General features: G+C 39.8%; 1 protein-coding gene across 11 annotated transcripts in view; it reads left to right on the forward strand.

Annotated features, from left to right (window-relative positions):
- The first annotated feature begins 425 nt into the window (after positions 1–425).
- The window catches only part of SGO2 (shugoshin 2), a 36,770-nt gene continuing 22,531 nt past the window's right edge, over positions 426–14,664 (forward strand). For 2 of the 11 annotated variants that reach the window (XM_008508008.2, XM_070580558.1), the window contains exons 1-5: positions 426–817; positions 3,784–3,918; positions 6,002–6,177; positions 7,027–7,104; positions 14,092–14,177. In XM_008508008.2, the coding sequence (XP_008506230.2) occupies position 817; positions 3,784–3,918; positions 6,002–6,177; positions 7,027–7,104; positions 14,092–14,177 (476 nt within the window). In that variant the 5' untranslated portion in view covers positions 426–816. Of the gene's footprint in view, positions 1,184–3,783; positions 3,919–6,001; positions 6,178–7,026; positions 7,105–14,091; positions 14,178–14,664 lie in introns of all 11 variants that reach the window. The other 9 variants (XM_008508011.2, XM_070580559.1, XM_070580561.1 and 6 more) reach the window with 9 other exon arrangements.

Consider the following 14,664-nt stretch of genomic DNA (forward strand, 5'->3'; position numbering starts at 1 on the left):
AGCTATTTTCATTTCCAGTCTAATGGCATACAAAGAGGAAATTTTATTCTCTGTATTGTTTCTCCAAATTCTTTGTATAGATTATGAAAGTCATTTGCGAAAGGAAACTCAGCTAACTGAGTTGGAACATAAAGTGAATGATATATATATATACGTTTATATATATATTTTTTATGTAGTTGTGTATAACGGAAAATGTCATACTTCTATATAAAGCTAAAACAGACCATTAGTACAAGACCTAAACATTGATGAGATAGAATTTTCAATCAAATTTCATTCCTGCTTTTCCCTCAGAAAGTTAAAAGCGGGCAGAGCTTTTAAGTGAAAACTATATAATGGTGTCAGCATCATAATGCAAACATGCAAAGAATGCAAAGATGCAGAAGAAATGATAAGATGTGGGCGGGCCCTCTCACAGTAACGTCATAAACAACAAAAACTTTCCAACAGACTTCAGGTGGCTGTCAAGGCTTTTAGACCTCTGACTGATAAAGGCAGTTTCGTCAAAGGAGAGTTTCCTTTTTCACCTAAGCATCAGGAGACAGCACCACGGCGCCAGCTCGGAGCCACAACTGGGCCGTTTCACCCAGCGGACGGCGCCCTGGCTCTCCTGGCCACGCCCGCTCCTGTCGCTCGCGGCGAGGTCCCGCCCCTTCCGCTCCCACTTCCTCTACCCGCGCGCCTTTGCGTCGCCTTCTCAGGACCTGATTGGCTGAGGCGGCAACCGCTAACGGCTGAGGAGTTTAAACCCAAGCCTGGGCGCGGGCGCCGAGCTCCGGGAGCAGGTGCTGGTCTCCGCCACGCTGAAAAAGCAGTAAGTCGGTGACCTGTCACGTTGGGCGTGGCCGCCCTCTGTCTGGCGGGATGCGGGCCTCTCCCGGGCCGAACCTCCGGGCGCTGCCGCCCCAGGTCTCCGGTCCGCCGAGCCCCGCCGGCCCGCGGCCCCGCCCACTCTCCGCCTGCGGTGTCCGGGTCCGCGGCTGAGGGCTCGCCGGGGCAGTCCCTGGTTCGGGTCTAAGTCGCTGCTTTTTGTTGCTGAGATTTGAGCGCCCAGCTGGGGACTGGGGGAGGGGGCGAGCCGCCAGTTAGAAGGTCAGCTCCTTGAAGGAAGGGAGCTCTGTCTTGTGACTGCTCTGCTTCATGCTTTTACCCGCGATATCTAGCTCCTTGTGAGCGCTCAGTAAGTACCTGCGGAATGAACCTTAGAGACTGCCTTCCCACGTTCTTGAGGGAGCCCTCGCCTTTGGAGCGCTCATCCAGAAGGGAGGCTGGCTGAAGGCGAAGGGGTGATGGAAGCCTGGGAAGAACTTAGAACTTGAACTGGGTCTTGATGTACAAGTAGGGTTTCGTTAGGGAATAGGGACGATGCTTTTTCTAGATGAGGGGTGCAATTCGGGAGAGTTGGATGTGGAACTATTTCTGATTTAGAGATAGCCGAGATGCTGGCCGGACAAGAGCTACGGAATACCAATAAATAGGCCTTATTAGTGTTGACTATGTGCCAGGGCCTGTACCAGGCACTATACATACATTGGCTCATTTAGTCCCTACTACGCGATGCCCTTATTTTCTATCATTTTTTAAGTCTGGAAATTGAGACTTAGAGATGTTACGATCACATAGCTGTGAAATGTTGGAACTGGGACTCCTATACAGTCCCAACCACTGTTTATAATACCTCAATCTCTATATGGCAAGTCACACTGGAATGGTACTCCAGGGGCCTGGCTTTGGCTCATAAAGCCTTACTTGGTGAGGTTGTTAATGTGCAGGGTAACCGGGCAGTGTTAAGGAAGACTTTCTGACTTCTAACTTGAAGATCTGGGGGGTGATTGTTGGTGTCATTTATTAAGTAAGGGAACTAAGAACCAACATATTGGGGAGGGCAGTTCAGCTGGGATTTCCTAATTAGTGAAATGAGATTTGATCTTCCTGACAAGATTTTTTGGGAGATGGACTAGATTTCTATGGATCTTTTTCAGGTGTGTGAGATGCAACAGGTTGCATGGAGTTTCTGTGTGTGCCTGTGTTCTGTTATCTATAGAATAGATGGAGATCAAAGTTTCTTTTTGGCAAAGCTTTTAGAAGAAGCATTGAACCTTAATACTGGAAGGTTCCTAGTTCAACTTCTTCCCCATTGCAGAAATTTCTTCTAAAACCATCCTTCTGTTATTTGCTTGACATCTCACAACATTTGTTCAACACTTGAAAAGGAGGTTCATTCCAGTATTGGGCAGTTTTTACTACTTGAAATTTCTTTCACTTATCCTTAGGCATTTCTTCAACACATGTTTATTCAGTAGCTGCTATGTGCCAGGCACTCTTCTGGGCACTGAGGGTACAGCTGGAAACAAACTTGACAAAAATCCGTGCCCTCACAGAACTTAAATTTTAGTAGGAGAAGAAAGACAATAAATTAAATAAGGAAATTATGCAATTTTATGTTAGACATTGATAAGTCAATGTCAAAAAATAAAATAGCAAGTGAAATGATGTCAGGTGTGCAATTTTAAATAGTTTGGTCTGGGAAGGCCCACTAGGAAAGTGGCATTTGAGCAAAGACTTGAAGGCAGTGAGCAAAGCCAGTGGTTATTTGAAGGAAGAGTTGGTACAAAAGAAAAAAAGGAATACAGAGGTTCTGCAGTGGGAGCATCCCGAGGTGGAAAGGGTGGCTGGAGCTTAGTGAGGAGAAGGAAGAGTAGTGAAGAGGTCAGAGAGGTACTGATAAGAACTGGGGAAGGAGAGAGTGTCAAATTGTGTAGTACCTTCTAGGCCGTTGTAAGGATTATGACTCTACTCTTGAGTGAGCTGGAAAACCACTGGAGGGTTTTTAACAGAGGAGTGACATGAATTTACTTAAGTTTTAAAAGCATCATTTTGGTTATTGGGTTGAGAATAGATACTAGGGGAGAAGATGGGAGCAGGGACACCATTTAGGTTGCTGTAGCAAATGACATACATGAGAGAGAATGGCACCTGGATCAGAGTGGTAGTGGTATAAATAGTGGTAAGTGATCCATATGGCTGTGTGGTGAAAGCTGGGCCAGCATGACTGATGATAGAGTGGATATGGGATGTGAGAGAAAGAGGCTTCTAACCTAAGCACTTGGAAGGATAGAGTTGCCATTAAGTGAGCTAAAGGGAGAATGTTTGGGTCGGGGGAGTTTAGAACCTGCTAAAATTGAGATGCATCTTAGAGGTCCAAGTTGGAGATGAGGAGTAGGCAATTGGATGAGTAAGTCTGGAGTTGATTGGGAGTATAAATTTACAAGTCATCAGCATTTATGTTTAAAAGCCAGGACACTGGATGATAGCCCCCAAGGGAGTATATGTAGATGGAAAAGAGATGAGGCTAAAGGTCTGAGAACTGGGGCACTCTAATGTAAGAGGTTAGAGAGCTGAAGAATAACCAACAAAAGAGATTTCGAAGAAATGGTCAATGAGGCAGGACAGTAGGGTGTTTTGGGAGCCAACTGAAGATAGTATTTCAGAGAGAGAATGATCTGATATTAAATACTACTCAGAGATGAAATAAAACGAGAACTGGGCCTTGACTGCTGTATTTGATTTAGCAACATGGCAATTTGGTGACCTTAATGGTCAATTTCCATACAGTAGTGGTAAGAGCAAAAACTTGGTTGACTTTGCAAATGCTTATGTACAGACAAAATATATTATTTAAGTCATGATTGTTACTTTGTAGAATATATTTATCAGTTCTTTTTTCTTTTATTAATCAATACTATGGTTTCTTTCTTTCTTTTTTTTTTCCCACTTCAGTGATGGAGTACCCAGTGTTGGAAACTGGCTCACTTTTTACCTCAGGAGTCAAGAGACATGTGAAAGAAAAAAGAATTTCAAAGCCTGCTAAGTTGAATGTTTCTCTTGCTTCCAAAATCAAAACAAAAATAATAAGTAAGTGCTGTCAATTTTAAAGTATACTCACATTTTTAATTTCCCCTGGAGAATTAATATAGTATTTGGTACTTTATCAAGTATAGAATATGACTAAAATGACTGTTTTGTTAAATGAGGCATTTTTTCCCCATTCAATCCTTCATATCCACTTCAACTCCTATCAATTGGGTGGTTATGATGATTTACTATCAGTCGTGACAGCTGAATTTTTTTTTTATTGAGTTCATAATAGTTAACATCAATGTGAGATTTCAGTTGCACATTGTTTCTTGACTGTCACCACATAAGTGCTCCCCTTCACCCCCTGTGGCCCCCTGACCTCCTGTGACCCCCCACCCCCTTCCCCTGGTGACAGCTGCGTTTTCAGGAGTGAGGCTGGGGCCACCTCCTCCTACACTGCAAAGAAAACACCAATGTGACATTTCTGGAGAAAGAGCTCAAAGAAATGACAGGTTGTTCTTCTGGCATGCTGTAGCAATTGGATGATGGGTAAGAGAGCTGGTTGGCCCAGATAGGGTGCTGTAGTGGGTGATTTTATATGGCCAAAGCTCATCATGAGGGCACTGAGCACTTTGGAGATGGGATTTCATGGATTCTGGAACGAGGATGTCAGAAGGGCAAAAAAAGGAGGTGGGAAAAACTCCCCAAGATAAATTTTCATTGCTTCTAAAAATTATCTCAAAGGTCCATCTCCACCTTAGCAGGAGCCAGAGAAGTTTCCTGCTGATATAGCACCTGTGAAGGGTAATTGTGTGTGCCTTGTGACATAGCCGAGCCTCCTGAGTATCTTTAAATCATAATGTTGCTCCTACCCGGGCCTCGAGGGCCATACTAGGCCACCTCCTGTAGCAGCTGCTATTTCCTGTTCTCTTTGGCAGGACAACTGCACACCCACTGTTATGAAGGAATATACTGAGTTTGAGGAACGCAACAGGTAGTCCTAAACTGGTTCAAGTCTTTCCATTTCCCGTGTCACAGGTGGCTATCTAAAACTACTTTCTCTGTGCCAAAGATAAAGTGGTTTTTTTGGACCCTGTTTTTTAGATACCCAAACTTTCCATGAGTATTTAAAAAATATTATTACTTTTATAAACATATTTTACATACACTGTACTTTTATTCAGTGGAATATGGATTGAATAGTGGCATGTAAATCAAAATTAAGGAAATATAATTACACTAAGTGTACTGAGGGAACACACTATATTTAAGGTGAGTTTCACCAAGGAATTCACAATAAAATTTCTTTGCTAACAACAGAAAAGCATTTCTGATTGAAATTATCTTTACATAGTGCTTGTAAGGAGAAGAGGTCAAATTTAGATTGCAGTAGATGCCTAAACGTAAAAGTAGGGTATTTGGAGTGAAGGTTGAAGATCCTGCAGGATTTAGCTGAGCTGTCCAATATCGTAGTAAGTATGCTCCCTTTCACTCAAGGTTTTGAAAAATGGACTTTGGGAGCATTAACTAATTTGTTCAATCCTGGAGCCACAGAAACTGGTTTTAAAATTTCTGCAGATTGACTGCCCTATTCCTATGGGAGGTCTCAGTTAGAGCTGCAGGATCCGCTTCTCCATTCTACCTCCTGGTCAAAGGTGCGGAGGAAGGTAGGGCAACGCATCAAGATTTAGTCTTTGTGACTGATCTAATTACCCAGAATACCATGTCTCTGCTGGAGTCCTCTTATTCCCAGCTCTGTAGTCACAGACATTCTACCTCCTGGTCAAAGGTGCGGAGGAAGGTAGGGCAACGCATCAAGATTTAGTCTTTGTGACTGATCTAATTACCCAGAATACCGTGTCTCTGCTGGAGTCCTCTTATTCCCAGCTCTGTAGTCACAGACATTCTGCGTTCCTCACAACTCTTGTTTTTAATCTTCTATCTAGCTTTTATTTCTTCAGCTCCAAACTCTGGGTACATTTTGTTCAAAACTACATCCATATTGTCATTCTCTTCTTTTCCAACCTTTAGTTAAAAATTGTAAAGGGAAATACATTTTGCCTAAAATAATTTTATTAAGGAATCTGAAATTTTATTAAGGTGTAAGTTCAATATTAACTCTCTTAAAATCTTTTTACAGACAATTCTTCTATTTTCAAAATTTCTTTAAAGCACAACAACAGGGCGTTAGCTCAGGCTCTTAGTAGAGAGAAAGAGAATTCTCGAAGAATTACAACTGAAAAGATGCTATTGCAAAAAGAAGTGGAGAAACTGAATTTTGAGAACACATTCCTTCGCCTAAAGCTAAATAATTTGGTATGGAAACTGTATTGTGTTTGAATTCTAAATTATAACTAAAATCTTAACTATATTATTATAGAAGCTCTAAAAATGTATTTAAAATCTCTCATTGTTGTAAAAAATTGTTGGAAGAGTGTGCCATGTTAATGGACAGACTGTTACTGGGTAATAAAATTGGTGTCTTAAGTCTGCATTCTAGATACGTACTTGTGGCTCCACAAACCAGCATAATACCTTGATCAACATTTGATTGGTTATCATAAGCAAAGCTTGGTGCATTAGTACGTTTTAAGGAGGTGGGCATAGTTCTTCCAGTAGGTTGAAAGGAGGGAGTTCCTAGAGTGTATTCTCCTTTATCCCAGCATTTCACTGGCTATAGCCAAATAGAATGAAGATTGTAGTCATTCCTTTTCCTTCCAACTTGCATCTCTCTCCACAGACAGGGCAGTAACAGCCAATGATTGGCTAGGCTGCAACTATAGATCTAATTCTCAAATGAGTGAAAATGAATTTAAAATGGAAAAATGATCTACTAGAGGGTTTAAATTCCTGGAGCTGACAAACTGTGTTCACTTGCTGTATGATGTGTTATTATGAGAAGATAGAAAAATGCTTGTAGGAGAATTTATGATTGATCGTTCAGAAGCATTCAAAATGTGTGTGTGTGTATGTGTACGTGTCTTGTGGCTGTTTGGACTATACAGTGTAGTACCTTCTTAGCTCAATGTGGTCTTAATTTTTAGTTCAATGTGATCTCTATTATTTTCTAAGTCTTCTCAGCTGATGATATTCATAAAGGTATGGTATAATAAACTCCGTATCTTAATTGATTAAAAGGAATCTTTCTGTATTTTATATATGCAGAATAAGAAGCTTATAGAAATAGAAGCACTCATGAACAATAACTTGATAACCGCAATTGAAATGAGCACGCTTTCTGAGGTAAGTAAAATTTGTATGTAAGTGGTATAATTTTTTAACATTAGTGAGGATATTTGAGATTAAATAGCATCAAAGTTAAAGATTCATATCTTAAACTTTGTGCAAAGGAAAGACAATAATATCAGTTTCAACTGGCGAACAGCACATTATCATTTAGTATTGTCCATTATTGAAATTATTATATAAAAATTAGATTTTGATTAAAAGTAACGTTTGCTCAGTGGAATGTAATGACCCCTAAACAGACTAGAAAACATAAAAGATATTAGTAGAAAGGTAGTATGTCAAATTAAGAAAGCATTTGCTTTATTAAAAAAAAGATAGAAAACTATTTGGGGAAAAACAGAGTCAGAACCTACTTTATACCACTCTCTAAAATAAATGTAAAAAGGGAAATTGTATACAATGAGGAGAAAATGTAAATGAAAAGGTAGGAGAGGCCTTTCTGTACCTAGAAACAAAGATAGAAACCATAAAGGAAGCTCTTGGTGGATTTTCTCAGAAAAAAATTTTTTAGAAGGCTAAAAATCATAAAAATAAAAGGTAAATGACGGACTAGGAAAATTAAACATATGAGCAGAAAGAAAGAAGGACCAAGTGTTAATGAATTTAACTCAAGCATCTAAAGAGGAAAATTAATTGTTGTGAAGGAATGGCTAATGAGAAGGCAAAATATACATAATAGGTAAACTGAAGAAAGAAAGTGAAGTCGCAGTTTTACATCCATTTCTTGATAGATTCTGGAGACAGTTTAGTGCTCCAGAGGGTGGCTTTGGAATGGGATTGCCTGTGTTTAGATCCCAGCTCTGCTACTTCCTGCTTCTATGACTTTGACCTTGAACTCTGAAGCTTAGTGTCCTTGTCTGCGTGGTGTGGATAATGGTAGCCTATCTACAAAGAGTTATTGTAAGAGTTAAATGTGGCTAGCGTGTGTCCTGAAAGTAGGAAGAGTGTGATAAATGCTAGCTATCATAGCTTTTATTGTATGTGTATTTTCCTGTGTTTTCTAAATTCTCTGCAAACCTCTGCTTTTAAAAACTTTTTAAGGTCATTTATAAGGCTCTTAAGTGCAGTCTTTGTGGTAAGAAGATATGAACTCTTTCAACCTATGTGGTCAATGTTTAGCTCCTTTGTCATAATTTTTATAAAAGCTAGCCAAAGAAGAGGTACTTTATGGTCTAACTTAATTGACATTTGGATGAAGAGAGGATTTGTGTAAATGTCCCTGTGGAATAGTGTTCAGGGGGTGTAGCTACTAGCATTATAATGTGAGACCTAGGATAACCGGTGAGCAGAGCCTTGTGCGTTTGGCACCCTCTAAGGAGAAGAGATGCTTTTCACTGGAGGGGTGGGTGGGGGGAGTCCGGGAGGGCCTCTGTTTTGCCGATCATCTCACAGGGCAGAATTGAATTGCCCTGAGTAAATTAGTAAGACCAGAATCAGATATAGCAGTGGGGAGTGTAGAGTCCGTATAGGAATTGACTTGGAGAGTAAGAGGGAAAAGCTCATTGGCAAGATGTGGGAGGAGGGTCAGATCACTGATAGCTCGAGGAACTTTGGAGAACAGTCAGCCCTAAAAAAATTGCTCAACGGTCTGTCATGAGTTAGGTGATGTGAAGTTCCTTCCCTCTGTTGGTTCTTTAAAAAAATCTTTAGTAAATCAACATTGTTCCCAGATGTATTTTGTGTGGCTCTCTTTGGAGAACTCAAAGAGAGCTGAGATCAGCATCTGGATTTAGGAAAAGTGAAAAACAGCGGATGCGAAGGTGGAGGATGAAGGCACATCATACAACTTTGGTGTCCACTTTCTTGGACTTATTATTTAACAGACTATCTTTTGCATATCAAGTTTCACAATTGCTTCTCTTTTTACTTGAGCGGGGAGGGTGGTGGATAATATGGACATGTAGTTCTAATACCAAAACAGTATAAAGACGTGTAGAATGACGTCTCACATAATTCTGTTCTGCCTCCAGCTACTTTCTTCTCTATTCTCCTCTCTTCTCCCCGCGCCTCATGCAGGTTACTACTTTTAATTGTTTCTTTATATAAAAACAAACAAACATGTAAATGTTTTCTTAATTTTCTTTGTTACACGAAAGATAACATGCTATACCAACTGCTCTGTGGCTTACTTTTTTTATGTGACATGTCTTGAAGGAAGAGCTCTCCGTAGGATTACAGGGAATGCTTCCTCATTCTTTCTTAGTGCTGCTGAGGATGGATCTAGAGTGGACTTGTAGCTCATTTAACTAGGCTCCTGTTGTTGGACACTTGGGTTGTCTTTTGCTGTTGGCTTGATGTTGATGTAGACTGCCTTTTCCTCTAGTGTTATTAATTTTTTTCCTCCCTTCTGGATTATTCCCATCAGGATGCAAAAATGTTATCTCCCGTCTTAAAAAGAAAGAAAGAAAGAAAGAGAACAAAACTAAAACCTCTTACTCCACTTACACCCCTTGCCCCCAGCTATACTATCTCATTTTTCATCTTAGCTTTACAGTGCAATTCTTTTTTTTTTTTAAAGATTTTATTTTTTTCCTTTTTCTCCCCAAACCCCCCCAGCACATAGTTGTATATTCTTCGTTGTGGGTCCTTCTAGTTGTGGCATGTGGGACGCTGCCTCAGCGTGGTTCGATAAGCAGTAGCCATGTCCGCGCCCAGGATTTGAAACAGCGAAACACGGGGCCACCTGCAGCGGAGCGTGTGAACTTAACCACTTGGCCACGGGGCCAGCCCCTAAAGCGCAATTCTTTGAGAGAACTGTTCAGTGTCTGCAGTTTCTCTTGAAATTGCACCAATTGGGTTTTTACCACCACTCTGTTAAAACCACTTTTCTGAAAATTGATCTCCGACGTTACCAGAACCTCTGGATATTTCTTGGTCCTTATGTTATCGCCACATGACTTTTAGGATACTACACTCTCCTGAGTTTCTTCGTACCTTTCTGACTGTTCCTTTTTGGTCTGTTTGCTGGTTCCTCTTTATTTTCCTGACTGCTAAATTTTGGGTACCCCAGGACTCAGTTCTTGGACCTCTCTCTTCTATCTACCCTAGTTCCCTAAATGATTTCATCCAGTCTTCTGGTTTTAATTGCTATTAAATACTGATGACTCCCCAGTTTGCATCTCCAGCCTGGCCATCTCTGAACTCCAGACAGTACATAGCCAGCTACCTACTTGGCATTGCTATTTGGATGTCTAAGTGGCATCTTAAATTTCACATTTGCCACCAAACCAATTCCTTTTGGGGTCTTCACCTCAGGTAATTACACTTCTATTTTGCTATCTTTTCCTCACACCCCATATCTGATCCTTTAGCAGATTCTTTTAGTGCTGCCTTAAAAATCAGTCTGGAATTCTATCACTTCTCACAGCCCTCGCTTTCACCACTCATCTGAGTCACCATGATCTCTTCCCTGAATTATCGTAGTAGCATGCCAGCTGGGGCTTCTTGCTTCTGCCCTTGCCCCTCTCTGTTCTCTTCTCAGCATAGCAGCCAGAGTGATCCTGTTAAAATGTAGTTTCTGCTTAAAGCCCTCCAGTGGCTTCCCATCTCGTCCACTGCCCAGTATTGTCTGAAAACCGAAACTCTTGTTCTTTCTCTGCCCTCATCTACTACTCGCCTTCCTGCTCTTTAACATCTTCTGTACGCAGGCTTCCCCCTGCTCCGTCTAACACAGGCAAGCTGCCCTCCCAGGGCCTTGGACTTGTTCTTCCTTCACATGGCCAGTTCCCTGGCTTGCTTCAGAGCATCATTCAGAAGTCACTTTGGTGAAGCCTTCCCTGGCAACCCTGCATAAATCTGACTCCTTCCCCACCCCTGTCCCAGTGTTTCATGTTCTGCTTCCCTGCTTTAATTTTTCTCCTTAGCACTTAACACTATATAACATATAATTTTACTTGTTATGTGTTTGTCCCCCCAGAATATAAGCTTCTTGAGTACAGGATTTTTGTCTGTACCACAACACTGTCTAGAACATGGTAGAATGCAATAAATACTCTTAAAATGTTGTATAGTGTTTCCCCATTAAGAACGATGCTTGTGTGTATGTGCTTTTTTAAGGATGAGGTCCATATTTATCCTGTAATACTTGTGTTATTGAGCTTTTAAAATAAAAAATAGTGATAAATAATGTAAAAATACCTTTTTAGCACTTACGGTGATGATCATGTGGTCTCTCTTTTTAGGAGTATTAACATGACTTATTTTAGTAGCTTTGCTAATTTTGCATTTCTAAAATAAATGTCAGAAATGACCTATTATTCTTTTGATGTGCTACTGAATTCTTTTGGCTAGTATTTCGTTCGGGAATTTTTTACTGTTATTCATAAGTGAGGTTTCTTTGAGGTTTTCTTTTTGTATAGTCTTTAGGCATTGATAAAAATGTTGTATATATATTAAACTCATAAAAAGAATTTGGGTGTTTTCCTTTTCCTGTGCTCTGGAAAAATGATATAGTGTTAGAATTATTTTTTCTTTAAAGGTTTGGTAGAATTCTCTTGTGAAACCATCTGGATCTGGGTCTTTCTTGGTGGGAATGGTAGCTCTTTGTTAACTTTATTTGTTCTAGGTATGTTGTTTTGCTTAGGAAAATTTCTTTCTATCGTTTGTGGTCAGTTTTATTGAACTATATTTCCTTAGAAAATGATCCATCTTATCTGTGTTTTCAAACTGATTTGCATAGAGTTGGCCCAAGTAGTTTGTTATTTTTTTAATTTTGTCTGTGTTGTATATTCCTTCAGTTGACTAATTTTGTGTATTTGGGCTTTTCTCTGTTTTTTTTTTTTTCCCCCACTAGGTGGTTGTGGTTTTTCTATTTTTATTCTTTTGAAAGAATCATCTTTTGTATTTAATTTTGAGTTCTACTATTTTGGTGTTTCAAACTTATTAGTTTTTGCTTTTTTCTTTAGTGAGAAGTCCTTTCTTCTGCTTTTCTGTGCTTTATTTTATTGTTACTTTTCTAACTTTGAGTCAGATGCTTATTTATTTTTTATTCTTTCTTTACTCTGTAGGTAAGGTGTCATTTCTCTCTTAGTGCTCTCAAGATTTTTGTCTTTGTCTTTAGTTTTGAGAAGTTTGGTTAGGATGTGTCTTGGCATAATTTCTTTGGGTTTATCCTTTTTGAAGTTCACTCAGCTTGAATATGCAGGTTGATTTCTTTTGCCAAGTTTGGAACATTCTCAGCCATTATTTCCCCACAACTTTTTTGGCCCCACCCCCCTTCTTGCCTTCTGGGACTCGGGTGACGTGAATGTTGTATCTTTTATCATAGTTCCACAAATCTCTGGCACTCTGTTTTTTCAGTCTCTTCTTTCTTGCTTAGGTGGGTACTTTATTGCTCTATCTTCAAGTTCACAGATTTTTTTCCCCTTTGTCCTCTCCATTTTGCTGTTGAGTTCAATGAGTTTTTAATTGATTTTGGTTATTGTATTTTTCAGTTCTAAGTTTCCATTTGGTTCTTCTTTACATCTTCTGTTTCTTTTCTGAGACTTTCTTTTTTTCATGTGTTTTAAGCCTGTTAGTAATTGCTTTTTGAAGCATTTTTATGATAGTTGCTTTAAAATCCTTGTTAGATAATTCCAACATCTGTGTCATCTTGGTGTTGGTGGTCGTTGATTGTCTTTTCAAGTTGAAATTTAGGTTTTCCTAATTCTTGGTGTGATGAGTTACTTTTGATTAAATCTTAGACATTTTAGGTATTATATTATGAGACTCTGGATCTTATTTAAACCTTCTCTTTTAGCAGGCTTCCTATGACACCATGTGGTGATAAAGGGAAGTGCCACCTACTGCCAAGTGAAGGGTCAAAGTTTAAGTTCCCCACCCAGCCTCTGTTGACACCCTGGACACAGGGATGTCTCCTAACTCATGGGTGGGTTGGGAGTTCAGGCTGACACCACCGTGGCTGGGACAGCGAGTGACGCCTTGTTACTTTTATGGCTTCCAGGGACACCAGGGTGAAGGGGATAATGAAGGGGGAGGTTGTTACCATTGAAGAGTGGTGAAAATCCTGGCTCTCTACTAGACCTCTTCTCTCACCACCTTGGTGGAGAAGGAGAGGGGCTCCTTGTTGTTAGTGAGTGAGAATGGAGTCCAGAGTCTCCCTGTGCTCTCCCTGACATTGCTGGGTCAGTGCAGAGCTGCCCCAACTCTCCCTTTGGCCTTCGCTCACAGTGTCCCTGGTTTGGAAGAGAATTGCCTTATTATAGCTTGGTGAGTGTGGAAGTTCAGGCTCTCTATTTGGCTTTGCACCTTTGTCAAAAATTAGTTGACCAAATGTGTGTGGGTCTATATCTGGACTCTCTTCTATTTTATCAATCTATTTGTCTGTCTTTCTGCTACTGCTGTACTATTTCAATTACCATAGCCCTCCAACTTTGTTCTTCCTTTTCAGAGTTGTTTTAGTTATTCTAGGTCCTTTGCATTTCCCTATGAATTTTGAAATCAGCCTGTCAATTTGGCCATACCCCTGTTTCTGTTACAGGTTAACACTGTAGTAGGAAAACATGGTTGCACGTTGCCCAGTTTTATGGTATTTATTTTCAAAGAGTGTCAGGTAATTTACAAAATATAGATAAGCAAAAATTTAAAAGATATATGAAAATCACCCAGACTTTGACTTTTAAAAGGTCATTTAAAAATAAGTGTTATGAAGTCCAATAATGTATTATGTAATACGTATGTAGACATGAGTGTATTGCACATATATGTAGAGATACTGTATATGTGCGGGTGTGCACGTGTGTATTCATTCCTATTAGTAGTGATTGTTAGAAGTGGTATAATTAGTAGTAATTATCTTTAGATGGCGTGATTAAGGATGAACTGTGTTTAACCTTATCATCACATTATTCTCATTCAACTATTGAAGGCTAATGAAAGAATCGTTCTGTTACTATTGGTATCCTTGGTACTTTAATAACAAACATGATATAAGGAGATGAGAATTTTGTTCCTTTTCATCTTCTTTGTTCTTTTCAAAAATAGTTCCATCAGAGTTCCTTTCTGCTGCCAGCTAGCAAGAAGAAACGGGTTAGTAAACAGTGCAAGTTGATGCATCTTCCATTTGCAAGGTAATTGCTTCAAAACTCAGTTAAATACTGACTTGCACACTTCTGCCTGAACTAGACTTTAAATGGTTTTTTTCAGTCTGCTTCCTTTAAACATAGAAAAACATTTACAAATAAATAATGAAATAAATTGTTAATATTGTACCGGTAAAAGAAATTGAACACATCCTCTAATAGAATTCAGTTTTATACTTTGAAATATTCTTCTGCTTTCCCATACACTCTAGAGAAGAAGGAGGCTCAGGTGGACCTTTAGCAACATGAGTTGGAATCACACTGCTTCAGAGCACTTAGATTTTTGTATAACACAATCAGTGTTTGTGTGTGTCATGCAATATTTGGGTTTCATCAGCCTGTAGTTCCCTACTGAGGAGGAATGAGATGGTCTGTGGTATTTGCCACAGCTCGTACCTCCAGGGCTCCAAGGACACTTCCCATCACTTCAACAGTCAAGTTCATCTGTAGGAGATGTAGTAGAACTCTTCAGTTC

Source organism: Equus przewalskii, chromosome 17, assembly GCF_037783145.1.
Source record: "Equus przewalskii isolate Varuska chromosome 17, EquPr2, whole genome shotgun sequence".
Classification (NCBI taxonomy): Eukaryota; Metazoa; Chordata; class Mammalia; order Perissodactyla; family Equidae; genus Equus; species Equus przewalskii.